We start from the raw sequence: 27,612 nt of genomic DNA, 5'->3' as shown, positions 1-27,612 counted from the left end.
GGATTTTACTGAGGTCACGTCCGGCTCACATTCAGCCCATTAAATTTGCGTGGTGGTCAAGCTAGCTCTGTTCTCAATGAGTACTAGGCGCAATTTAGCCTTTTTCGAAGAAAAAATGCTCTATGCTTGTGTTGTTTTCAGCTGTAGAAATGGTTCAAATCGCAAAAGGGACACACGTTTCTGATTTTACGAAATGACGAGAGAAGCAGCTCACACTCCGGTCCAAGGGACCAGAGTCAAAGAATGCATGAGTTTGCAGTGATCACTTCGTTAAAGGTTTGTTTGATATACTTTTAACGGTTATTATTTCCCATTAAAGTATTAACTTGATATTATTTGTATTTCTTAAACACATGTTTGCTACGAGTGTTTTGAAAAGAAACCGATCGGCGTGTTTAAATAAAAATAAAGCAAATGTGAGCAAAACTGAAAAGAGTTCAGCTTTTACCAAAGGCAACAGTCATAAATGAAGCTTTCAGCACATACACAAAGTTGACATCTATAGTTATATTTTGATAAAGACGGAGAAAAACCCGCTACTGAAAAACAGCGCATGCAAAAGCAACAAACATCCGTAGATGTAAAGTTAAATCATTTTGCCAAAAAAAAAAAAAAAAAGATGTAAAGTTAAATCATGAAATGCAACCTTACCCGGGCAAAACCCATGCATGTTTATCCGGGATAGTGTTGATACCAATTTCCTTGACCCAACCACACGCAAAAAAGTTGTAGACCTGCATGCTTTTCTAATCTGTTTTGTCGAGTAGAATGGCATCTGGAGCATAATAGTTCTATATGTCTGGGAATGCGACCGACATATAATTCTTGATATCACTCGAAAAATAATTTTTTGATAAAGTATAGGGCTCTATTCCATTGCATAGTATGATTTTTTGCTCGTATCTGCTTTTTGCAGAAAGATTTAAGCATCTTTTGTACTCCGATAGTTCGCGCGCTGCTTGCGGCACAACAGCCATCTTAGTTTGGGTGACCACCACTGGTTCTCACTTCCAGGAAGAAGTCACATGTCGGAATGCAAGCAATAGCTAGATCTGAAGTTGTTAAAAGATTTCAAGCGTTGAAGGTAAAACGAATATTACTTTATAGCTGACTTATGACACTTTTTATGAGCGGGACCTTTTTGGATCCAAAAGTATGTGTGTCTGTGTATAGTCAATCTTAGGGTAAAACCACTTCAATCTCTCCCTAATGAGGCCGCATGTTTTAAGTAGTAACCAAAACATTGTTCTTTTTATAGTAGCCTTGTTTTGCTGTCCATCTGTTCGCAATTCACCGCAGTAATGACACAAGTTGTGGCGCCTTAAGGGAGGATAACTATCATACATGTAGTGAATATTGAGTTTCCACTAGATTATGTGTACTGCAGTCATTGCCACTGACCACAGCTTTCACAGGGAGCTGAATCAAAAGAAAGTCGAGAGTAAGACAGGGTCGAGAAAGTTTGACCTCCAATCCCGTGTTCAGAAACCCATGCTGGTTTTCAGTTCTGCTTGCCTAACAGCACACAGCAAAGAATACAGACTGCTGCTTTAATCTATAGATGAGAAATAAGAAGGGGGTGATATCTCTGCGTGGCAGGCTATCATTCCATCATTTGCTGACCCCATGCTCACCCGGCAGACTGTACGTGCATAGTTGGATGGAGTCAACTTCCGTGCACAGTCTGGGAGGAGTTGGAGGGGAGTCTGCTTTCAAGCGCTACATGTAAAAGTTCCAGCTAAAGCCGAGACAGAGTGATAGTTGACATTTGATCCCTGTAGGGAAATGGAATTGTCATAGAGGCCAGATATATTCATTTTCCCAGAGCTGCTCCTAGCAGGTGCAAAGCCAATATGCGGCTAAACACTTATCCTACCCTAAAAGGCTTTCTGCAGGGCGGAACACACAGAATTTCAATAAACACAAATGTTATGATGTTTTTTCCCCTCCAGAAAAAGTCACCCGTACAGATCCACGGCTAAAACAGCAACTCATGCAAATAGCATTTGCCATAATTGGATTTGAATGCCTCCCTGCTGCCAGATGTTATATATGCTCACATAAACCCATATTTTCCGGCCCACAAACCCAGTGAAAGCAAGTGAGCCACTAGCACGGTGCGAGGAATGAGAGCTTGGCTGCTCAGTCGCGCTGTAAAACCTTTTTGTTCCGCTTTGGCGAAGGCTTGTGCGGTTTTGGGTGTCGCTCTGCCGGGCTCACACTCGGCCGTGGGGACAGCTGGGTAGCTATGGTGGACGGGGCTCGCTGTGAGGCAGAAGCCTTGATGATGCCTGGCTGCGTGAGCACAGCTGGGTCTGCAACATCTGGTGAGATTCATCATCAGAGCGCTCGCCCTGAGCATCGCGCATCATTGTTTGTGTTGTTTATTCACTTGGTCTTTGTGTCGCCGCCATGCTTTTGCACGCTAATGGCATCGCACCTGTCGTCTTGCCGCCCTTTTAGACTCTTTTTTGTATTGTTTTATTTGTATTTTTAACAGGTCCTATCTTATCCTCAATATTACTGCTGCTTCTGTTTCTATAGATGTGGCCATGGTTGTCTCCTTTCATTCACTGCTCAAACACTGTTCTCGCTCTATTGGTTACTTCCGGGGCCAGTACAACAAAAAAAAGCCAGAGAGGATGGAGAGCGGACAGTAGCGTGACTAGACTGAGTGCAGCCAGCCTGCACTCAGAAAAAGGTTCCCTAGCTCCTGAAAGAGACGTACAATGCTCTTGTTTAAATCTGCACCAGTCTACTGTGGTCTAACTCGGAAAAAAGAGAGATTGTTTTCAGAGATGTGTCAAAAAGAGACTAAACTAAAGTTGTGCCTAGACTAATGTACTGTAAAAAAAAAAAAAAAACAACAAACATACAAGGAACATCTTAGAAAATACATGCCATGAGGAGGTAGTGGATGGTGATGGATACATTTTTTTTTGTTTTTGAAAAAGATCAGCGGCATATGAGCAGATTTGTGATTTATGACAATTGTACCTTTTCACTTTAATAAAAACACGGCAACACTATTATTTAAGATTAAGAAAAACATCAAGAAAAGTGAGGATTTTTTGTAGGCAAGAAGAGCAGCTGCAGCCTCTTAAACTGCCCTACCAGCTCCAGTACTTTTATGGGCAATATATTTTTGGAACACCACAACGCCTAGAAACTACTACTTCACTGAGTTAAGTAATGCAATACAATACAATAACTTATATTTGAATTAAAAAGGGCACACTTGTCTGCTTCAAACCTGTTGCAGACACCACAGGCTGCAATTCAGTGTTGCACAGACATAGCTGACTTTATGTTGAAATAAAGTTAATTTGGGTGTGTGCAGACATACAGTTCCTCACAAAAGTGAGTATTCCCCTCACATTTCATCAACATTTTAAATACAGTATATCATTTCAAGAGATAATGCTATAGAAATTAAACCTGTATATACTTTAGAGTATACAGTGTACAGCTTGTATACCGTAGCTGAAAATGACTCAACACACAGCCATTCTTATTTATCGTGCAAGGACCATTCCACCATATTGTGCCATTTGCTTGTTGTAAGTCTCCCAAAATAATCTGATAATACACATATTTGATGAACTCAAAATGTGTGTTACCCCATCTCAGGCAACTATTTTATTTTTGTAAAAGGTTCCTAAGCCGAAGATGACTAATTTGCCTAACAGGACTTGAAAGTAATAGGAGTGAAAAAAATGTTTCTTTAACCATACAGCAGAATTAACATCCATCCATCCATTTTCTATTGCTTGTCCCTTTTGGGGTCGCGGTGGGTGCTGGAGCCTATCTCAGCTGCATTCGGGCAAATACATGAAATATAGCCAAATTGCATTTATGCTGATAGCATGTTGACATTACAGAGTGATTCGCAGACATTCAACATGTTGTTTTTTTTAATTAACAAATAACTTGATTATCTATGTAACTGGATTGTGATGAAATATTAACCCCTCCCAGTAATCACCCCAATATACCGGTAATCAATTATACAACAAAATACATATGTGAACTTACTTTAGGTGTTCCGATGGCCTCCACAGGACTGAATGATGCAACTTTCTGTGGACCATGTGGCTTGTATAATATTTTACAAGTTTCAGATGTTTTAGGGTAACAGGACTAAGTGAAAAGCCAGGCAAACAACTTACCGGTAAGTGTGGATTTGAGTTTTATTAATATTTTGTAAAAAACAAAAACCCCACAACTTAAAAATAAATTCAGAAAAGAAGTAAAACAAATAAGTAAAACAAAAACATTCTGAAGGATTTGAATTATATTTTCCTGATATATTGTTTATTTTTTAAAGTTAGGACATGCAAACAAATGCTATTTGTAACTGCTGTTGTTATACTTGTGCAATCATTTTTATCAAGCCATGTTTCCAGTGTTCAAGGTAATTTCATTTTTAAAATTGTGTACCGGTATATTAAATATACAAGAGATCAATTTGAAGAATACTTGGCACACTAAAAAATATATTTTACAGTTAATTTTATCATGCATTATTGTATTTCCTGTGGCCACAAATGGCACCTATATGGTGGAATGGCCCCTAAATAAATACTTGGCAAGACCAGTAAGTACCAAGATAATTGTGCCTTGCCTTTAGTATAAAGCCAGGTGGAGGTAGCGTCATGGTCTGGGGCTGCATGAATGCTGTCTGTACTGGGGAGCTGTGGTTTACTGTGGGGAAATGTTTTTCCATTGGTCATTTCTCAGTATGGTGTTGTCTTTTTAAAACTACCTGTCGTGTATGAGTTAATTTAGAATGCCTCTCAGACATTGTAGACCTCGGCATCCAAACTCACTTCTCACAACCAAATATGGGAGTTTTTCCCTTTCAGAACTAACCTGTCGTAAACTGGCCCTTCATCTTCTGAAAGACAGGGTCCTGGGCTGTGGCTTGTGCACGGCGGGCCAGGGACTCAGAAGCAGCACTGGAGAACATGGTGGAAACGTTGGAAACGTTCTCCAGGCCGACGCCAAACGTGCTGACCAGCTTCTTGACAAAGTTGAGTGTGTGTGGCGTGATCTTGGCGTCGGACACCGCACCACTCTTCTCGAAGGCCACAGAGTAACACTTTGCCAGGCCTTGTTGGAGCTGTCTTAAAACCTGCAGTGACATAAAGAAACAAGTGTATTCATCTCGGCTGTTATAAAATAACTGTGAAAAGATTAGCAATGATAATCTATACTAAAGCAAGACACAGAGGTTGGTGGCTCTACTCTTGCATGCTGAATGAACAAAGTAAAGCGCCTGCAGCTGCTCTTGAGTACCCTCAAACCATTAACTACTGCCTACAAATCATCTTCTATAGTCATCATCTCATCCATTCATCACTGTCTCCAAGTTGTCTTCTCCTGTTGCCTGTTTACCTTACAGACTTTCCTTTTAGAACCTGATAACCAAGAGATGACTGGGACAAAAATTTGACCAGGAACTTTCGGTCAAGACTGGACCACTATTGTATTTACCATAGTTACCACGGAAAAGCGTAGCAAAAAAGATATTAAAAAACGAGCGTCCATCGGCTTATTATTGATCGTTCCAAAACTACTGCCGCTAACTCTGGCGCATTAACATTGTCATGGCTGAGTAGTAAGGTGTATGACCATGTTCATGTTTATACTGCTAACTAATAAGGACAAGAGATGGGAACTGAAGCTACACAGTGGCACTGGTGTCAAAGTAAACGGAAGTCAGCTGTACTCGGATTAAAAAATGTTTAGCTATAAGTGGCTTTTTTGCAGGTTCAGCCACCGGCCACACAAGTGCTTGGCGATAATATTATACAAGTAACGTCTTGCTTGGCGATAATATTATACAAGTAACGTCTTGCAAGTAATGTTGCGTCCTGAATAAAGCCCACAGAGTCAGGCGCTCTTTTTAAACTTAATGGCCGGTCAGAGACAGGAACTGACTTAATAAACTGTTTAAGAGAGCTGACTCTGTCCTCGGCTGTCCACTAGAAAGCATTGAGGAGGTGGACGACAGAAGGATGTTGACCAAGTTGACATTCATGATGTCCAATCCCTTTCACCCCATACACGACACTCTGGAGGCCCTGAGTAGCTCCTTCAGCCATAGACTGTTACATCCACAGTGCAAGAGGGAGCGCTACCGCAGGTCTTTTCTACTCACAGCCATAAGACTTTACAACACACTTATGTGATTACTGTGATCTTTTTCTTGGTGTGCAATACGAGTGTTAAGATAGTGTTTTTTGATTTATTTTTACATATACTGTACATAGTGCAAGCGTTAGTGCACGATATTTATTATTTATTAGTCATTTTTTTTATCCTTCATGAAATGTTACTTTTGCAATTGTATGCAAAAACCTGAACTGCAACCGTATAAAAATGTCCCCATTGTGGAATGATTAAAAGTCTATCTATCTATCTAAAACGCTGAAACTGCAGCCCTCATAACATCAATAGCGCTGCAAAGTTAGCCAATAGCCATAACAACAACAAAGTGACAGGACTTTCCCATTATGCACCAATGACGGTTAAGGCAAGTGAGGTTGCATTCACGAACCTACGGAATTATGAGCATCGACAAGCAAGCCGTTTTTTGCACGTTGTCTATGTTCTGTATTTAGGCAAATTAAAATTAAAATGTGTTGTGAATGTATTTCTTATTTTTGAATGTATTATTTAGTTATCATGTAATTTATATATTTAAAGTATTTAAATTACTTGTTTGTTCAACTTGAATGTCGCAAAATTCCGTACAAAAATTAAAATATATTGTTTTTTTTGCATGTTTTCTCGGGCTGCAATGATTAATCGATTCATTTGATTAAAAAAAGCTTTGAACAATTGTTTGATTAGCAATAAGTGAAACTAATTAAAAAAATAATGAAATTGAGACTACATTGAGTGCCTGGAACTTAAAATACTCGGACACAGTTTCCGCACACCCGCGGCAATAGAGCGCACATCAGAGTGGTGGTGTGTGAGTGCTGCGATCTTTGTGGCAGCGAACAGCATAGGTTTTTTTTCTATTTAACTTTTCTATGACGCACACATGTTAAAAGTACAATTACAATGTTGATTATGTGCATTTAAAAGAAAAAAAGAATGAAGAATTTTTTTTTAATTTCAACTATTTTGTTGTTGTTTTTTTGCTTTGTCCAGCCACTCAGGCAAATCATATCGTTGATGTAGACGCCCATATCTGCTGTACAGATTTACTTTACAGAAGAAAAGTGTGGAATAATTCTCTTGTTGCCTTATTTGTTTTTACTTTATTAAATGGATTTATATTAATGTCTGGCACAGCCGTAGCATGAGGGGATAGAAAGAATAAAAAAGGAAGACAGAGGGGGAGATTGCGGGGACAAGAGGGGGATAAGACAGAGAAACAACAGCAGCAACAACAACAACAAAAACAGAACAACATCAGCAAATACAATATGTACAGATATGATACGAAAAGTAATAGCAGAGAAGCAGTTAATGAAGTAATTATTAACAACACAGAAATTACATTATTGCACTACAAATGGAGCAATAAAAATAACAATAAAAATAGCACTATTGATAATCCATCCATCCATTTTTTACCGCTTGTCTCTTTTGAATAATGAAAATAATTACCTCTATTATCAACAATACAATAGTTTCAAGTGCAACAATACATATATGTAATGATAACTTAAAATATACAAAAGAAAGCAGATAAATGTAGGGGAAGAAAGAGAAGCGAACTGTATTAACCTTGTAGATTGTTATAGTTCAATAGGCTAAGCTTTGTCAGTGTGCCGTGTTTTACCCAGTTTCCCCTAGGGGAACAACATTAATATATGTTTGATGAAACGTGATTGTATGCATGAATGTATGTATGTATATGTACAGTATGTGTATGTTTGTACATTGAATGTGCGTGTGGATGTATGTACAGAGAGTGTGTATGTATGTACTGTACTTGTGTATGTATGCTGGAGCGAATGTACTTTTGTATGTAGGTAAGTACAAATGTGTGTGTGTATATATGTATGAATAATTGTGTGTATGTGTATTTTTATGTACAATATATTTGTCTCCCAGAGTGTGCGGGAGCCAAAGTATGGTCCCAACCATCCAGAGAGCACTGTATTTAAACTATTTTGCATAAAATACGCATTGAAGCTATAAAGTGAGATTTATCCGATTACCCAAATAATCGCAAACACTAATAGATTTCTATTAAATATGATATATCATTATTAAATAATCAATGTTAATCAATGTTTTAATGTTTTTTATCTCAGTACTGACCTGGTACTTGTATCAATTAAAATGTAAACTATACCCATCCCTAACAAGGACAAATGGTTTTATGGTATTTTTATCTCAGTATGTGCTTCGTGCTCTATATATCATTATTATAATATCATATACACCAACATAAATGGTGGTTATCAGAAAATGTCCAGCAGTGACCAACTTCCGGCTTAATACGCCACCTAACACCTTGTAGCATAACAGGAAGCGATGGAGAGCGACACGAGCCAAGCTGGGGTCATGTGGACGACCAGGTTGCGTTCACACATTTGCACAGATGGAGTACAGTATCATGAAACCAGCACTTATGTTCTCACCTCTTCATGCCAGTTCTCTCTGAACCACACCATCTGGTCCACAATGCCCTCCAGGGAGGAGAGCAAGGTGGGGTGTAGCTCACGCTGCATGTGCATGATTCGGCTGCAGCGCCACATCGGGGCCGTGGCCCTGATTGGCCCTGGATCCGAGGTCCCTGTATGAGACTGGGCTCCTACTGAAGTGGGCTGTTGTTGTCCTGACGAGTCTAAAGTACAGCATTTTTAGGAAAATATTTATATCGCTATATATACATTGGAATACCAAATGTTCAAAATAGTGCCAACATGTTTACATACCACTTTTGTAGCGCTCCCTCTGCTCGATCTTAAGTGTCAGGTAAAGAGTACGAATGGGAAAGTAGACAGCCTGGGGGTATACTCGTCCCACCTGGCGGAAAAAAAAGAGGGTCACATGTTACATTTCATATAACCCCCGCTCCCCCGATGGACTGCAAAGGAGATGGAGGAGGCATACAGAGATGGGAGAGAGAGAGATAGCTTGTGTGTGAGTCAAGAGAGAGATCACTTTGATACAGCCACAGACCGCTGCTGTAACAGTCGGGGTGTTTGAAGCACTGTGTCAGAGGAACGGGAATGCAAAAGTGAAGGCGATTGATGATGAAATTGCCCTCAAGACTTTCACAAAAAGTCACTGACGATACTGCGAGGAGCTAAATAGTTAAATATAAGAGGGATTAAGTTGTAAAAACAAAGAAGTCACTTCAAAACAATCTATTTTCAAAGTGATAAGCAATCAGATACTAAATACAGATTTTTGTGTTAAATTCATAAGATGACCCTTGGTCAGAGTTTGCTCTTCAAAGTGTGCATGAAACATTATCTATAGATGAAGATGAATCAAATCTAGGAAATCTATGAACAAATCTGAATTGTTCAATTGACCTCAGATGGTTATTTGTGTTACTAATCAGATCAGATCATGTATGTAAAGTTTTGATCATATGTGTGCTCATTGTGAGGCGAAGTAGGGCCATATGAGTTTGGCGGTAACGCGGCGGACAGAATCACGGTATTAGTCAATAAAAACGGAATCTACTGTTCATGGAAATAAACATAAATTTGACAAACTCTGTCATCATGAATAGAAGGATTGTTTGTATCCCGAAATCATGTATACGGAACCACTCATTCATCCTCGAAACAGTCAACCACCCTCTCCCGAACTAAACAATTTTGAAATGACCACGTAAAAAACGGTTAAGTCTGCATTCAAACTACAAAGATAACCCATGTTTGAATTTAATCAACATTTTTGTTTTGATTCAAACAAAGAAAACTCTAGTGCTGATAAAGCTTGTACTTCATTTTATGTTGATGGTATAAAATGTGGTTATAAAGATAATACAGTTAAATTTTTTGTTTACACTAATTCCAGGGCTAGTGCTTTAGGAGTAGGGCTGCAACTATCGATTATTTTAGTAATTGAGTAATCTATCGATGTGTTTGTTCAATTAATCAATCGGATAAAGCACACTTTCTAGCCTTAATATGTATTTTAGGGAAATAGTGGAAATAAAAACATTGTTATTCTGTTTACCATAACTTTTATTCTTTGTTCTAATAATTGCACATCAACAGCATTGAAATTATACTTTTATCATGTGTGCATTAAGAAAAACCTTCCACTGTTTGCCGCCACACAGATCACGACGCCCACATACCACCACCTTATTGTGCGCTCTATTGCAGCGGATGTGCGCAAACCATGTCTACGTATTTAAAGTTACGGGCACTGTGCAATGGGGATTTTATAAATGTTCATTAGTTGCACTCAATAAACGATTAATCAAAGCAACATAATATAAATTAAAGCTTTTTTTCAAATCGAATCAATCAATTTAATCGATTATTTGTCCCAGCCCAATGTAAGAGCTAGTTTTAGTTTTATTTCATAAGATATATTTGTAAGAACCACAGCTGGAAAATAGCAAAGGTGGATCATTGGGATTTATGGCTGTATGGCGTGTTAGAAAGAACAACAATCAAACCGAACCCAACACTGTATCACAAAACTATGACAAAATCCGAACCATGGATTTTGTGAACTGTTCCCCCCCTACAAAATATACAGTATACTGTACCTTAGCTTTTATGAAAATGTTTCCCTCTGATTATTTTAGTTAAACAGCCTAGCTATAGTGGTCATGTTAAGAAGTTAAACATTTTCTAGGACAGGTCTACTGTGACTCTGATCAAGATTTGAAAAAAATCGGACCTCAGCTTGGTTGTAGAAACACCAAAATTAGGACACATATGCGACAGATAGGATTAACTATGTTGTAAAAAGAGCTGATAGCAGAGTTGCTTTTTTGTGTTGTTTAATACTTCCTTCCACTCTTTACTTTATTATTTTATTCCTCAGTGGTAAGATAAAACAGTCGATAAGCACCGTCAATCTCAGTACTCAAAGTGCAGCTGTAATGTAAAAAAAAAAAATCTACTTTTGCTTGCAACTGTTACCTAAGCTCAACGTGCAAATTCTATTTATTGAATGGAAGATTTACATGATGGATTAGGATGGAAACGGCAAGGGTAGGGAACAGGAAGAAGAAGATCTTAGTGGCAAGAGAAAGAGGAAGACCTAGGTGGCAGCTAAGAGCAGCATTAAACATGAAAGAGTGAGGCACAGTGAGGAGGAGGGGGACCCAGAGATCAGTACGCTAATGGTAAGCTAAGACATGTTCTATTTGGGTGAAGCGAAGGTGGGCTGAGGGTATTGAGGGTGAACGGTAGACAAGAAGGGGGCGACAAGCGTGTGAGAGGGGCTGCTGATATTCTCTCCTAACTTCTCATTCATCTAGCCGCCTACCCCAGGGCGCTCTTTGCCTCACCTTCATCAATTTTTCAACATACGTTTTTTTTTAAACATCCCACTGCCAAGGAAAAATTCTAAATAATGCAGGAAAGTGGCGGAGATAAAGCCCACCATGCATTAAAACAGGATTCTTTCTTTACATACCAAGCATTGAAATGAATGACGTTGACCTTTTTTACTCATCAGTCATTAGAGGGGTCGCACAGATCAAAGAGAGAAACTGGTAAAAAATGCGGACATTCTCCCAATGAATGAAGATGTTTCCTTGTCATCACAAGCAAAAAAAGTAAATCATCGGAACAAGATTGGTGCTCTACAGAGAGAATGAATGTTTGAAGATCAGCCTCTTTAAATCGTGCAGAAATAATACTCCATTACCCTACGCAAATTAGTCCTCGCATTAATTACTTGCTCTGTTCCTGTCTTGCAGATGCGTTCCATATTAACGTTAAAATAATTTTCCTGGGCAAATCATTTAAAATCCAATTTTCCGAGGTTTAGTGAAAGCCAATAAATGGGTGTCAAAGTAGAAGCGGGGGAACTTGAATGCGCAATTTGGCAAAAAAATAAAAAAATATGCAAAATAGAAAGAGGCCACTTTGAGAGTGAATGCATTTAATTTGTGGCGATTAGGCAGAGGCGCATGAACACGGATGCTAACACAGAAGGCAGATACTGAACTGAATACATGGAGGGAGGAAGACAACACAAACAAATTGAATAAATCGCAGTGACCAATATCCAAACATGAGACTGACTGATTTGACCACTTTCTATCAGGCTAAGATTGAATATTACATCGACGCAGCACACGCCTCACACTTCAGCAAGAGATAATACTATAGAAATAAATAACATGGCTATACTTTAGAGTAGCAAGGACTGCAGTCTACCTTGTCTGTATGCACATGTGTTATGTGAGCAAGTTTTAATGTCGTAAATGTGATGTTTTATGTATTTGTTTACTGTTTTTAATGTAACCTTGCTGCTGCCCTCTTGGCCAGGTCTCCCTTGGAAAAGAGATCTTTGATCTCAATGGGATTTTACCTGGTTAAATAAAGGCTAATAATAATAAAAATAATAAATAATAAGCAAGTGTACAGCTTGTAAAGCAGTATACAAATGACCAAACACACAGTTATTGTCTAAATAGTTGGAAACACAAGTGAGATAGATAATTGTGTTTTGCCTACAGTCAAGCATGGTGGTACAGTGGACCGTTGATTTACAAACTTAACTGGTTCTTGAACTAAGTTTGTAAATAGGTAAGTTTGTATATTGAAGCAAATTTATGTAAATATGAAAAACTGGGTTTCAGCGTCGACCAAAGTCCATATTTTAGTAAAGGTTTGTTTGTACACAGCTATACATTACTGTATGTTAAACAAAAATGACAAAGAGCTGACAGATCAACTACCGGTACATATTTTATAATAAAACCAAAACAAAAACAAGAAGCAGAACTGTCCTCATTTATAGGGTCCCTTCCGACATGCACACACACCCTGTGGTGCACTCACAGTTTGGGATGACAAACCTCCTTAAATTTAACAGCAAGGTTGGACAATAATTATTAATATAAAAATCAAGTCCACTTTACCTTGTCGGTTAATCTTTTTTGCCTGCAGCAGAAGGAAGGGGGTCGGGGGAAAGACAGTAACGACAACACTGTGGATACTTCCTGAATGTTTCAAACCACACGGTGCTTGTTCATTGATTTCTTTGGACTCATATTGAGCTAGCAAAAGTAGAATTTTTTTTGTAAAAAAGGTAAAAAAAAAAAATACATTAACGGCATACAAAATAGCCCACCCACAACCACCGTGGTGTAGGAACAAATTGGCGGCGCTGCATGGGTGGATGAAAGGTTTGTACACATGTCTGTTGTTTGTACAATGACAGTTTGTAAATCGAGATTTCACTGTAATAGCGTCATAGTTGAGGGCTGCTTGACACTGGGGTACTATGGTTCATTAATAATAAAATGAGATTAAGGATATAAGTACCTGGCTTATGAGGTTGAGCAAAGGCTTGCCTTCAGACCCAACCAAGCAGGTGAGCAGCTGAGGTATCCATGCCAGCCACTGAATGGGTGGGACGCCGATGCAGTACTTGTCAACTGCATCTGCCAGGGTGTTCTTGTCATCAAAACTGAGGAGCCACAGGACCTAAAATGCGGTGTGAGAATGGATGGAGGTCAGTTTGAAAGTAATAGAGGAGAGAATCTACATGGAAATACTAAATTTGACACAAAGCAGCCAGAATGATTTCTCTATTGTTAGACTGCGTCTTCTTCTGCTCTACACAGCGAGAGGGGGTTTGGAGAGTGATGCAAAGCACTTTTTGGCTAATTGCTGTGTCCATAAAAAGATGAGACCGTGTGTGCATTGACACCAAACTTTGTTGAACCGACCAGGTTCCAGACCGCACATAATCACAGGTAATGACTGGTCAATGGGCTTCATCCATCAGTGGGTGCTCATTCAGCATCCATGGGTCAACAGCCTTTGAAAAGTATAGCAGGCCAGCATGAAAATAATTTTTGTTAATGTGCTTCAATTTCACATCCTATTTGGCGCTGTTGTGATGTTGCATCCTTTCGCCGATGAAAGTATCCCCCGACCTGCTGGCCAGAAATTCTCATCTATAACGACAGAGCATACAGTATTGCGCTTAAGCACAGACAGGACCGGAGAAATTGTGAAGGCGCCGCAATGAATGTTTTGGAGTGTGTCTGAGTAAGCAGGCGCAATGCTTGTTAGCAAGGAGTCCGCCTCGTTACCTCCCACACAGGGTATGCTTGACTGGCGAGTACGATAGCATTAGTCTGACTGTTTGAAAAAAAGTTGGCCCGTGTGGAGGGCTGTGAGATTGGAGTGTCAGGGGAGACTATTAGACCGTCCGTGTAAGAGGATTCCACTTCTCCATTGATCTTCCGTGGGAACCCATCCACACAGACTGCTGGACTGTGAGCAATCAAATTACGACTGAGGCTGATGGTGGAATAAAACGCATTTCATCCTATCAGAACCAATAATGTATACGGTAGTCTGGGTAGGGTCTCGGCAATGGGGAATTAACAATGACCCTATTTGGAAAAAAGGTCTATTGGGGAGAGAGGTGCTTTTGCAGGTGCAGAAGTGGGGTTGCTGATGCTTAAATACACTAATAAATCTGAAAGCTCTGGGTATGAATTAAACGGGATCCAATGGCAGCTGAGTCCCCATGAAGGCAGTAAAATCACCTTCTGCATGTCACGAATACCTAAAAACATCCATAGCTGAAGTATAGAAATACAGCATTTTGCAATGCCTCAAAAAAGTACACTTACCACTCACATTTCAACAACGATTGTTATTACATTGTATGTTCTCAAGAGAGTACTATAGAATACAAATTGGATATACTTTAGAGTAGTCAGTGTTGGTGCTGTGCATAGTATGACAAAAATGTCTCAAACAATATATTTTTCTATTGTTGAGATCGCAATTTTAGCATGTGGGCTGTGGCTAATGGTAAACGGTCTGTAATTATTTAGCACTTTATTGTACTTGGAATAATACTCAAAGTGCTTTACATTATACATCACATTCACTGATTCATACACACACTGATGGTGGTAGCTGCTATGCAAGGTGTTAACCACAACCCATCAGGAGCAGTTAAGGGTTCAGTGTATTGCTCAGGGACACCTTGACATGAGCTCTTCAAACCAGGATCGAACCGGTAACCCTGTGATTACAAGATGGCCACTCTAACCACAATGCAACTGCAGCAACAATGCTACTTTGCGGTAACAAAATCAACAGTGTAGCAGTCTGCTAAAAGCAGAGACACACAAGCCGAATGTAAGCTAAACCAACAAAACCAAAAGAGGAATTAGTGTCACTTGCTGCCCTTTATTACCTCCGCCAAAGTGACAAAGTACGAACGTTGCTTAAAAAAACACAATGTGATGAAAAGAAAAACACACCAAACGAGCCAGACAGACCTGTTGTCTAAAGGTAGCCTAGCGTCTATGATAAGCAGTGCCGCAGACAGTGAGAAATTACAGATGCCATCTCTAAATTCCCATGAGTTGAGATGGCCTTGTATATACTGTCAAAAATAAGAGCTGGCACTAAAAATACTTAATTCAAAATTGTAATTATTTTTTTCTGTTTTGTAATTGTCTTGTCCTTTTTGTACGAAACCCAAAACCAGTGAAGGTGGCACGTTGTGTAAATCGTAAATAAAAACAGAATACAATGATTTGCAAATCCTTTTCAACTTATATTCAATTGAATACACTGCAAAGACGAGATATGTGATATTTATCCTTATATAAAATTACCTATATCGGTATCGTATATTTTGGTTCACATCTTGCAGCACTAGTCAGTATACTGCTTGTATCGAAATATATATGTACTATCCACTGAAAATGTCACACAGCCCCTATTATCAAGACATTTTGAATTTGGACCACTGTAAACCCATTGGCAGATCCTAGCATCGACATTTTAACCTTACCTAGCAAACATAGAACACTGAAGGTCAAATTTGTGATTCACATAACTGAGGAATTCCTCAAAGCACCCCTTTAAGTCCTCTCTTTTTTCCAAATTTTTTTGTAATGTGATTCATTTAACTAAGGTGTTGCTGTAGCTTGTTTACTTCAGGTGCAGTCAGTAGTCATTTATATAATTTGTTTAGTTAAACTAGTAGTCTTCCTCAAGGTTCCATTTTATGGTCTCTCTTTTCCATCATTTAGGCTATTCAACTGGTGACCCATACGTGCAGTTTAAAAAACTTGTGAGAGACTCACATTTTTGCAGCAGATTCTTAAAAACGTGCCAGTAATGTCATAGAGATGATATTTGACTAGCTGTTTTGTAGAAGGTCCTTAGAAACAGCAGAGTGCTCCTGTAACTCTGACAAAAAAAAGACCAAAATCCAATGTTTCCTATTGAGGACATTGGTTCTCCTTTGTAAACAAATGGTTCCATGCTGTTTGGAAATAATACTTTTTTACTCTCAAACCTTAACGGCTTTGAATTTATGGCAAATAAGACTAATAGAGAAGGGAGAAGTCTGCCCCCCCTGGGCCTGACCTGTCTGGAAATGTGGCACCAAAACAATGTAGACATCCACAACTCTATTCTTTTAAAATATTTCTGCATCATTTTCTCACCTTTGCGAGGTACTTGCGGGACTTGCTCTCGTTTTGGTGGCGGCAAGCGTGAAGGTAACAGGTAATAGCAGAGACTCCGAGGTGGAGCTGGCGATCCTTCACAAAGATGTTCTCCAAGTAGTCACCCCACATCGCCCAGGCCTTCACCAAGACATCGTGCATCTGCACTGCGGCTGAAAAGGCTTTATTGGCTTCTTCTGACCTGCAAAAACAAGGTGGAGGTGTTTAGTTAGCAGAAGCCAGGAAAAGACTGAGGTTGAAGTTTTCATATAAGGGCTTGAAGAATGAAGAATAATAAATTTAAAAAAGCTCTTGACCCAGAATACAAGAGAACATATATTGAAAATTGAGCATCACTGCATTGATCTGAAGTCCCGAACCATTTTTTTTGCTGTATTTGCTATGGCAGCATTAAGTAAACATTTAGCCCAGTCTGTAATCATGGTCACCCAGCTTGCTATAATACAAAACAAGTTCAACTTAACAATGTCACCCGGCAAAGACCAATGTATTTAACGCTGGCCGATATAGAAGCTCAGAATCTGGCTATTTATTTCTGAAATGATTGAGGCCTCGTAAGGCAAACACCTGATTGTAAGGGCAATATCTATCAGAGTATAAACACGTTAACCATGAAGAGCATTGCTTGAGCTTTGAGAAATCTGCAGGTTGATAACATTGAGAATTCTTGGGATTATTTTCTAATCTTTTTCTACAATCTAGTAGTCACACTTTCCAATCCTAAAAATTCAATAACGCGCTTAAGGGGGTGATAGGTAAGAAGTGGCAGCAGACCCGACTGCAAAATTTATGCTGCAGGGGAAATTATTTTTTGCATCACACCAAGCAGTTTTTTAATCACTCTTTGGCACATGGCCTGAATTATTTTTACACTTTTCAACAATTGATTACCGGTAATAAGACATACTATTTGAGACGTGCCATTCAGCAGTCAAAACAAGCAGACAGGCCTGTCAATGAAAAAGTCTCGTTGATGTGCATGTTAGGAGTGCTTCCTTACTACAGCAAATGTCTCCCAAGCCAATCAATTTAGGAATGTTATTATGAAAGGCGGTTTGGCATGTGATTAAGAAATGGGGGCTTGATTGCTATGGGAGTCAGAGCCAAAGACTTTTTGGTAATGCTTAATGGGGTTGCCACTGTCACTTTGCTAGTACTAAAGTATATTAAATGCTTCTACCAGCTAACACAGCAGGAGCCACGGCACCCAACAGCTTGTCAAATCTTTGACACCCGTTAAATTGAACGATCCCAAAATCTTTGGCACACATGGCTGCACACACACACACAAGTACATAGAGCTCTCTCAACCCATAACCACCACTCTTGCTGTTAATTCTCCCCCGGTTAGAGGAAACTTAATGATTGCAATAAACCCTGCTGAGGTAGAGGCAAGTTCTGCTGATCACAGAGATTCCTGCAAATTGCCTCCAGTTAATTATTGAGCTGCGTATACATTTAATAAGGCTTCCTCAATTTGTCTTTTACCCCCCAAGGATAGCATGTCACGTCAAAGATGACGGGGTTGGGAAAAAGGGAAGCTGAGGGTAGTTGGGATATGGAGCACTGAGGATAGCCATGATGGGCCCCAGGCCAGCCTTGCAGCTCACACTATACACTTGCACCTGCAACTGTCAGGGACCAACGTACAGTTGCACTTGAAAACCTCTCAACATCCTTTGAAAACACATATTTTTTTAAGTGGGTAGTGCACAATAAGTGAACAAAATAAAAACTACTATTGGCTCTCATTTAAATAATTGGCTCTCATATAAATAATTTGGGTTTTGCCCTCAAAGCCTTCCTGGATCCAAAGACTTAGTCCCTGAGTTTGTGAACACTAACAAAAACGACCAAAAATGATTTTGGAATAATAAAAAAAAAAATAGCAATCTAATTACTTTAAAATCCTTTATATAATGATACTATACGTGGCATCTATAGCACCAACATCTGTCTCAACCACTCCTACATTCAATTGAAGCTTTAGCGGTTAACTTCTTGTGTTGTCCCGCTCAGTGTGTGTTTGTGTGTGTGTGTGTGTGTGTGTGTGTGTGTGTGCGTGTGTGTGTGTGTGGTGGTTTGATTAATTTCTAACAGTCCAAAAGACAATGCAAAGTAACAATACAAAGTAGGCAAGTAGCATCCATACTTGTTGATCTGAGCCAGGAACATGCCCTTGAGGGCGTAGAACTCGGCCGTCATCTCCTTGGTAAAGTACTTCAAGTTGGTGGACTCGATCACCTCCAGACCCTAACGGACAATGACAGAAGGGAAAAAAACTGACATCACATAAAGGGAAGACGTCGCAAAGAAGATGACAATCTGTGTTGGATGCTGCCATCATCACAGGTGATCATTAAGATGTAAGAGAAGCGTTAAGGGACCTAAAATTCCATTACGGCGAGCCTCTGATTAGTTGTCCCCAATGTACTGCTGTGACAAACGATGTGTAGCCAGAGAGAGAGGAAGAGAAAGTGCAAGTCAGAGAAGATTTGAAGGAGGAGGGAAAGAGAGAGGGTGTTTTTTGGCACTTTTAATGGCATGTGGTGTGCTGAACCTTTTCTATTAATCAGAGCTCTCAGTGAGCTTAAGTGTAAGCCCCTGAGATATGTTTACACCAGAACTTGGGGCTGTAACACTTCACCAAAAGCTACTTCAAACACTTTTTTGCAATTACGACTCTTCATAATCAAAGTTATGGCTGAGAAGCATCGGCTCGCAGACAAGTATTTAAATAATTTAACAAGGGTCCCCAAACTACGGTCTGCAGGCCCGCCAGCTTTTACAATCCGGCCTGTGGCAGGTCCTCATGTTAATATTAGAAGACAACATCGAAACAGCATTTTAGCTGCTTGATATTTCTATAACAAAACTTTAATGAGGTCATCAGGGACATAAACAAGGTAGGAGTGGTTCACATACTGTTAATATTCAATGTTTTATTGTTTATATTTCATATTGTAGTGATGGGGATGTCTATGTGTTGTTCAGTCCGTTAACTAAAGCTTGTTGTAATTAATGCTTTAACAAACTGATGTGTCTCTGATCGTTTCTGATAATATTATAAATCCTACATCTTCTATTTTTGAATCGATTAAGAATCGTGACAAATAAGAATCGCGATTCATTCGAAAATCTATTTTTTTTGACACCCTTAATACATACATATTTACTTAGTAGGGATGTAACAATATAAAAATCTCACGGTACAACATTAACACAGTATTAAGGCCACAGTACGATATTATTGTGGCATATATAAAAACAATGTGCAAGCAATTTCTTGAGTTTGTAAACAATAACAAATGAGCGGGTCGGAGCTCCAACTATCCCCCGCACATGTGTGAGGATATAAACCTAACGTTAATGAACAAAATGAACGAAAATGCTTTGACATAGTAATGGCTAACTAATTACTTTAAAAGAATTAACAACATATTACGTTACTATTTACAAAAAAAAAGTACTCAACACTGGTTATCGAGCCGTGAAAAACTTGAGACAACCCTAAGCAATTTGCACTTTTTTTTTTAAAGATACCGGTATATACCGTATACCGGTATTCGGACTGAAAATACCACAATATCAGTTTTGGTCCATATCGCCCAGCCCTATATTGTATATACACACATATCCATATATATACATATACATATATGCGCACACACATATATACACTTGCAGGCACTCAGAACGTCAATGTGACTTTATTGGTCCCGACAGGGAGAATCAACACAGGCATTTTTATATCTAAATATTTTTAATCAGACTTTTTGTTTATGTGTCCGATTCCACTCCTCTGATATCCATCCATCCATCCATTTTCTACCGCTTATTGGAGCCTATCTCAGCTACAATCGGGCGGAAGGCGGGGTACACCCTGGACAAGTCGCCACCTCATCGCAGGGCCAACACAGATAGACAGACAACATTCACACTCACATTCACACACTATATAACATGTATTAAAAAAACTGTGCAGGCAGACACTTTGTGTCCTTTTTGTTTGTTTCTTTTTTGTTTATGTTCCTGAAATGATCATTAAACTTGTTTTATGTGCTCAAATTCAAACTGCACTTTAATGTATATTTTATTCAATATAAGATACAGAATTTGAGTTTTAAAAACTCCACAATGTGGGTCGCTGCTTGCCAACTAATAATAATTTACCATTTGAAAGTGTTGGCTTTAAAATGTTAACTTGAAGTAAAAGTCTTATAGTATTCACTACACCAATTATACTTTGTTTACTGCAGAATGTTTGTGATGACAAGAAAAAAAAACTAAATTTTGAAAGGCAAAAAAGTTACTCTCTTTACCCCCAAAACGTACCAAAAAAGAAGTAAAACCTTGGCCCTTGAACCAGTTACGGACTGTAGCGTGGGTTACCTGTACCTCTATTAAACACAAATATAGATATGAACAAAATGACAGTTGTCAGCTGTTAGCATATACTGTATTACCTCAATCAAACATGGTGGAAAAGTCTGTTACAAGGTACTGCAGTAGTAAACAGTAGGGATGCAACGGTACTCGCTATAATCCTTCACGGGACAATCCGCTTTAATAAAAATAAAAATAAAAGTGATATTAATCGAGATCAGATGACATAAAAAAAATGAATTGTGGTAATTTTTTTGGCCATATCGCCCAGCCCTAATACACACACACACACACACACACACACACACACACACACACACACACACACACACACACACACACACACACACACACACACACACACACACACACACACACACACACACACACACACACACACACACACACACACACACACACATAATAATATGTATTTATATATACTGTATGTATATGTATGTTTATGTATATATATATATATATATACACACACACATATATATATATATAGATATATATATATATATATATATATAGATATATATATCTATATATATATCTATATATATATATATAGATATATATATACACACATACACATACATACATATAAATACATATTATTTTAACCCAATGTGGGTTATACATACAGTATATATACACATACATATATACATACATATACATATATATAAATACATATTTTAACCCAATGTAGCACCCCCCGAGTCAAAACGTTTGGGGACCCTTGTTCTATACTGACATGGCTGCAGCGTTCAAGTTTATATCCGTTGTTTTGACAAGCTGTAATTTTACAATGTGATCAAATCTGTCAGCTGAATGGCAACCGAGGGCTAAAGGGAATTCAATTAGAATGATTTAAATTAGAGTGGGTCAGTTGCTGTGTTTTGATCACACTAATTACCATATATTGTTCCAATAAAACATTTAATGAGAGTTGCAGAGAATGTAATAGAGGCATAAAATGTAATGCAAATAAAACAAGTTTATTTTGTATGACTTGTTTGCAGAGTTCTGCACGTTTGAGACCTGCCTCAGACAGACCAAAGAGTTTATTTCCTGAGCTCTGTTTATGTACATCTTCTATTTAAGTGTGTATAACACACAGTTTCCAAATTCTCACCTGCATGCATTCATTCTTTCCCATGACACCAGCCAGCTGTAAGTAGCATTTAACTTGTTGTCTGATTTTCTGGAAGCAGTCAACGATAGGCACCGTTGGGATGGTGTGGATACGGCTTAGAATGTCCAGAGCAACGTTCACCAAGCCCTGTTTTGTGTTGCAAGAAAATGGTAAATATATAAAGATGCCTTTATTACGTTAGCTTTTACTGGAAATGATGCAACAGCTGTAAAGGTGGCACTATCTTCTCAGTGTATTCATGACTCACCTGTTTGCGTCCTATCTTGCCATATTGAATGATAGCAGATGCTGAGGCGTGAACTCCCAACATGGCGTTGTTGTTATTTGGATCATGCTGCGTGTTGGTCTCATATGCCGTCACTATGGCTACAGAGAGGAAAAATTAGGATGGAAAGCAAGCTGTCACATTTGAATCGATATGGTACCAATTACCAGTACCTGGGAATCGATACCAGTACTCAACGTTACCAATTTTTGATACTTTTGTGGGTGTTCATGTGTTAATAAATGTTAATTCTTTAATTTTTTTTTAATTTAACATTTAAAGGTGACAGATTATAACTGTGCTTGCCGGTTTTTATATCTTGTTTTCTTACACTTCTCATTTGCAACTGCAGTACTGTATTGTATAGTAGACTTCGATTTTTAAATGTGCCAACATTTAAGAGTGTTTCCCAAACATTCATTTATTTGTGGACGCTCCCGATTGATACATTTGGATCACTATTAAAAAAAGAAATATTCCATAATTGTGCATGTTTGGGCTGAGACTCCTATTTGGAAAACTTTTAATTTGTGTCACTTGTCGATGTGAATTTTCATACACTTTAAGAGCTATATATGAAACATTGATGGCTTTTCCTATACAGTTGAAATGACAGATGTGTTATTTAGTAAACAGCATTTGACAGCTAAACAAATGAGCTATTATAGCTAACCTGCACATGCTGATTTAAGATTTAAGAATTATATGCATTCATAATTACCTTTGGTTATAATAATATTTACTTTATGTACATATAAGATGCAGACATTTAGCCTATTTCATTAGATGACAGATTGATAACAAGGTCTTGTACTTGTATTTCAGATTATAAAAAAAACTTAAGTATCTTGAATGCCCCTGCAACCGAGCGCCATAGATCAAAGTGCAATCCTGTGGGAAACACAGGAGTGCATATTGAACCTCAAATGGGGCATGGTGATGGATTTGATCAAGACAATTCCACTATGTCATGCTAAAAACGAAATGGATTTGATTGGCACAGTGCTCATTATGAGGTATTTGGGATGTCACAAAGGACCAACTTTACATGTTTGAACATTTGATGCATTCATTATGTGTTCTACCTTGGTAGTGATGCTGGCGCCACATGAAAATGCTGCTCCAATGGGACAGGTCATCAGACACAATAGGAAGACGGTTTCGCCACGTTTTCACTACCGTCTTCATGTCATGGAGGCTGGTGTTGCGGCCCAGGTTAGTTGGCTGCAGCCCTGCGTTAATCTGGGCAGCTTCCTGCAGCTCTATGATCTGCTGCGCCGCCTGGGGAGAAGTTGAGAATTTGAAAGCAGCACTGAGACAATTGTGAAAGTTGGTGCACCTGCATAAAAAAAATTTAAAAAAATACTTTTTTTTTAGAAAAACTTAGTGATTATTCAATCTAATAATAATAACCACTACTAAAATTGGAGTGCAGTAAGTACATGGTGGCAACAAGCAGAGGCACTGTTGATTTGCTCTCAACAAGTTTGTTGGCAAAGAAAAACAATGAGCAAGCCATTTCTTGAGTTTGTAAATAACAAATACGCCAAAACTATATTGTGGTACTAATAAAAACATTAAACACTGTAGTATCAACCATGTACTGGTGCCATACTTGGTATTTTTACTTTGGAAATTTGTATCGATCCGCCCACCTCTCTTTACCTTCAAAACCTCTAGCCTGGCGGTTAGTTCAGCTAATTGTATCCTCCTACATCAGTGGTCACAAACCTTTTCGAGCCCAAGATCAATCAATCAATCAATCAATGTTTATTTATATAGCCCTAAAGATGCCTGGTCTCAGCCAAAAACCAAAGTAAGATCTACCAATTCGTCAACTATTATATATCCTGTATATATATATATATATATATATATATATATATATATATATATATATATATATATATATATATATATATATATATGTATATATATATATACTGTATATATATATATATATATATATATATATATATATATATATATATATATATATATATATATATATATATATATATATATATATATATATATATATATATAATAAAAATGAAAATAAATATAAGATAAGACCTTCTGGAGGAAAGTTCTGTGGTCAGATGAAACAAAAATTGAGCTGTTTGGCCACAATACCCAGCAATATGTTTGGAGGAGAAAAGGTGAGGCCTTTAATCTCAGGAACACCATGCTTACCATCAAGCATGGTGGTGGTAGTATTATGCTCTGGGCCTGTTTTACTGCCAATGGAACTGGTGCTTTAAATGGGACAATGAAAAAGGAAGATTACCTCCAAATTCTTCAGGACAACCTAAAATCATCAGCCCGGAGGTTGGGTCTTGGGTGCAGTTGGGTATTCCAACAGGACAATGACCCCAAACACACGTCAAATGTGATAAAGGAATGGCTAAATCAGGCTAGAATTAAGGTTTTAGAATGGCCTTCCCAAAGTCCTGACTTAAGCGTGTGGACAATGCTGAAGAAACAAGTCCATGTCAGAAAACCAACAAATTTAGCTGAACTGCACCAATTTTGTCAAGAGGAGTGGTCAAAAATTCAACCAGAAGCTTGTGGATGGCTACCAAAAGCGCCTTATTGCAGTGAAACTTTCCAAGGGACATGTAACCAAATATTAACATTATTGTAGGTATACTTTTGATCCAGCACATTTGGTCACATTTTCAGTAGACCCATAATAAATTCATAAAAGAACCAAACTTCATGAAAGTTTTTTGTGACCAACAAGTATGTGCTCCAATCACTCTATCACAGAAAAATAAGAGTTGTAGAAATTATTGGAAACTCAAGACAGGCATGACATTATGTTCTTTACAAGTGTATGTAAACCTTTGATCGCGACTGTATGTATGAAGCATTAATGGCTTTTCCTATACAGTCGAAATGACAGATGTGTTATTTAGTTGAGACTTCAATTTGGAATCTTGAACAGGTTTGTGCTGAAAACAACATTTTGTTGTACTTGTGCACTGACAATAAAGATCCATCTATCCATCCAAAAAGAAAGTGTGGGCCCCTTTCTAATGATGCGTCCCCAAAATGCAAGTCCTCGCAAGCAGGAAGATGATGCTCCCGGTGTCGAGAACGGTGGATTTGAGGACAGAGGCGAGGCTTGTGGGCGTGCTTAGGGGTTAAAATATGTGCCTGTTTGCGGGACTGTTATTCACTCTCCTGGTGTCACTGATGTCATAGTAATACCGTATTTTTGTCCTAATATTTTCGCGATCGACCGGTAGGGTCCCAAAGATCGACTGGTCAATCACGATCACCAGGTTGGCGGCCCCTGTCCTACGGTGTGAAGTGAAGCATGTTTAGCTTTTCCTCATCCTCCAGTGATAAAAGTTCTTGTAAAACTTGTACAACTCACCAATTTTCACAAATTTTTCCAAACACGTCCAGTGTGGTAAAAAATGTAATATCTTGGAGGTACCAAACGCGAAATAAAAAATTTTACCTAATAGCGCCCTTCTTGAAAATGAGAAAAAAATAGCCTCTAGCACCAGATTCACCTATTGACAAGAAAATCGCAGGAAATGTCTATCATGACAAGGCACACATAAAAGTCTCAAGAACCCACATTTGAAAACAGACAGGAAGTCAGCCATCTTGGTTTCTGTAGGCCCTTTTTAGGCCAAAAATAGGGGTCAAAAACGTGCTCCTCCTAAGAACTTTGACCAAAAGAGTTGTGGTTCAAATGACACATACAATACAGATGGACAATGATAAATTGCGGAGGAACTTTTCCTACGCCATAGGATGTGGGCGTGGCATGGCGCCAAACTGATCTGATGGTTTGCCACAAAACTTTCATTATTTATAACTTGGTTTCACAAATGTAGATCTTGATCATAATTGGTACACATGATGGTGATGACCTCCTGAAGTGCTGGATAAAGTACCTGTTTGAACCCATTCGTAGCAGGCGGAGCCTGGTGGAGGACGAGGGCCCTTTCAACACTGCTCGCAGCTTTAATTCACATTGTTTTCTGTATGTAAAACTCTAATTACTTTCTATAAACTGTGTTATGCGTTCATATTTTCGGTTGTCTGGAGTGGATTAATTGGATTTGCAATATTTCTTAAGTTAAAAAATTGCTTCGGTTTTCATATGTTTCGGTCTTTGTCGGATGGATTACTAATTTAGTAGGTGCAAATGATTCAACAGTGCCTCCGCTAGTTAAAGACATGTACTGTAAATACATTTGCCTCAATTCCACACAATCGGCATAATTCTTAACAAATTATTACATTAATTAATTTGTACGTGCCTACTTAACACACACATGTTTCCAATTGGTGAGCTGACCAACCATAAAGCAGGTGATTTAATTCTGAGTACCCCCTAAGTGGCAGAACACATTTAATGGCAAATGAAAAGCTCTCAAAAAGCACAAAATCTATTCAGTGGTTTTTGAAAATGTGAAAGATGATTGGAAAATGAATGGGGTGCGGAGGTGGGGGTTGTATATTTCCAATTTTTCCCCCCAAAATCCAAACGCTTACATGCTCAAAGGGAAAAACTAAAAATGATAAGTAGAGTATTCCATCTCATTGTGAAAAGAAGCCTTATTGATTGGCCCAACGCTGCTTTGTGAACATATAATCAATCAATCCATTTTAACTACTCATCAATCAATAGTAACGTCCGTCCTCCCAATCGATGGTGTGGCTGATCATCCATTGATTGTCACACATCCCTGGGAGGCAGGATTTGATAACTTCATTTTTGAGACCTTCTGTACCTGCAGAGTCCGGGCTTCTCGTTCTGACACAATATATCTCCAAAGTGGGATGGATATATATATATATATATATATATATATATATATATATATATATATATATATATATATATATATATATATATATATATATGAATGTATGAATACATATATACTGTATATATATGTATGAATTATATACATATACATTATATGCCCCTGCAACCGAGCGCCATAGATCAAAGTGCAATCCTGTGGGAAACACAGGAGTGCATATTGAACCTCAAATGGGGCATGGTGATGGATTCGATCAAGACAATTCCACTATGTCATGCTAAAAACGAAATGGATTTGATTGGCACAGTATATATATGTATGAATTATACACAGTATATACACATTCATACATATATGTATA

At 38.4% G+C, this 27,612-nt stretch overlaps 1 protein-coding gene across 2 annotated transcripts in view; it reads right to left on the bottom strand.

Annotated features, from left to right (window-relative positions):
* Positions 1-27,612, bottom strand: part of trrap (transformation/transcription domain-associated protein) — a 157,327-nt gene that overhangs the window by 19,877 nt on the left and 109,838 nt on the right. For both annotated transcript variants that reach the window (XM_062056086.1, XM_062056088.1), the window contains 9 exons: positions 23,541-23,736; positions 22,438-22,556; positions 22,170-22,316; positions 18,792-18,892; positions 16,619-16,820; positions 13,452-13,613; positions 8,907-8,997; positions 8,610-8,815; positions 4,873-5,134 (listed from right to left, as the gene is read on the bottom strand). In XM_062056086.1, coding sequence (XP_061912070.1) covers positions 4,873-5,134; positions 8,610-8,815; positions 8,907-8,997; positions 13,452-13,613; positions 16,619-16,820; positions 18,792-18,892; positions 22,170-22,316; positions 22,438-22,556; positions 23,541-23,736 — 1,486 coding nt within the window. The remainder of the gene's footprint in view (positions 1-4,872; positions 5,135-8,609; positions 8,816-8,906; positions 8,998-13,451; positions 13,614-16,618; positions 16,821-18,791; positions 18,893-22,169; positions 22,317-22,437; positions 22,557-23,540; positions 23,737-27,612) is intronic.

The sequence above is a fragment of the Entelurus aequoreus genome, linkage group LG08, assembly GCF_033978785.1.
Source record: "Entelurus aequoreus isolate RoL-2023_Sb linkage group LG08, RoL_Eaeq_v1.1, whole genome shotgun sequence".
Lineage (NCBI taxonomy): Eukaryota > Metazoa > Chordata > Actinopteri > Syngnathiformes > Syngnathidae > Entelurus > Entelurus aequoreus.
The sequence above is the reverse complement of the archived record's forward strand: the minus strand, read 5'-3'. Positions and strand labels throughout refer to the sequence as shown.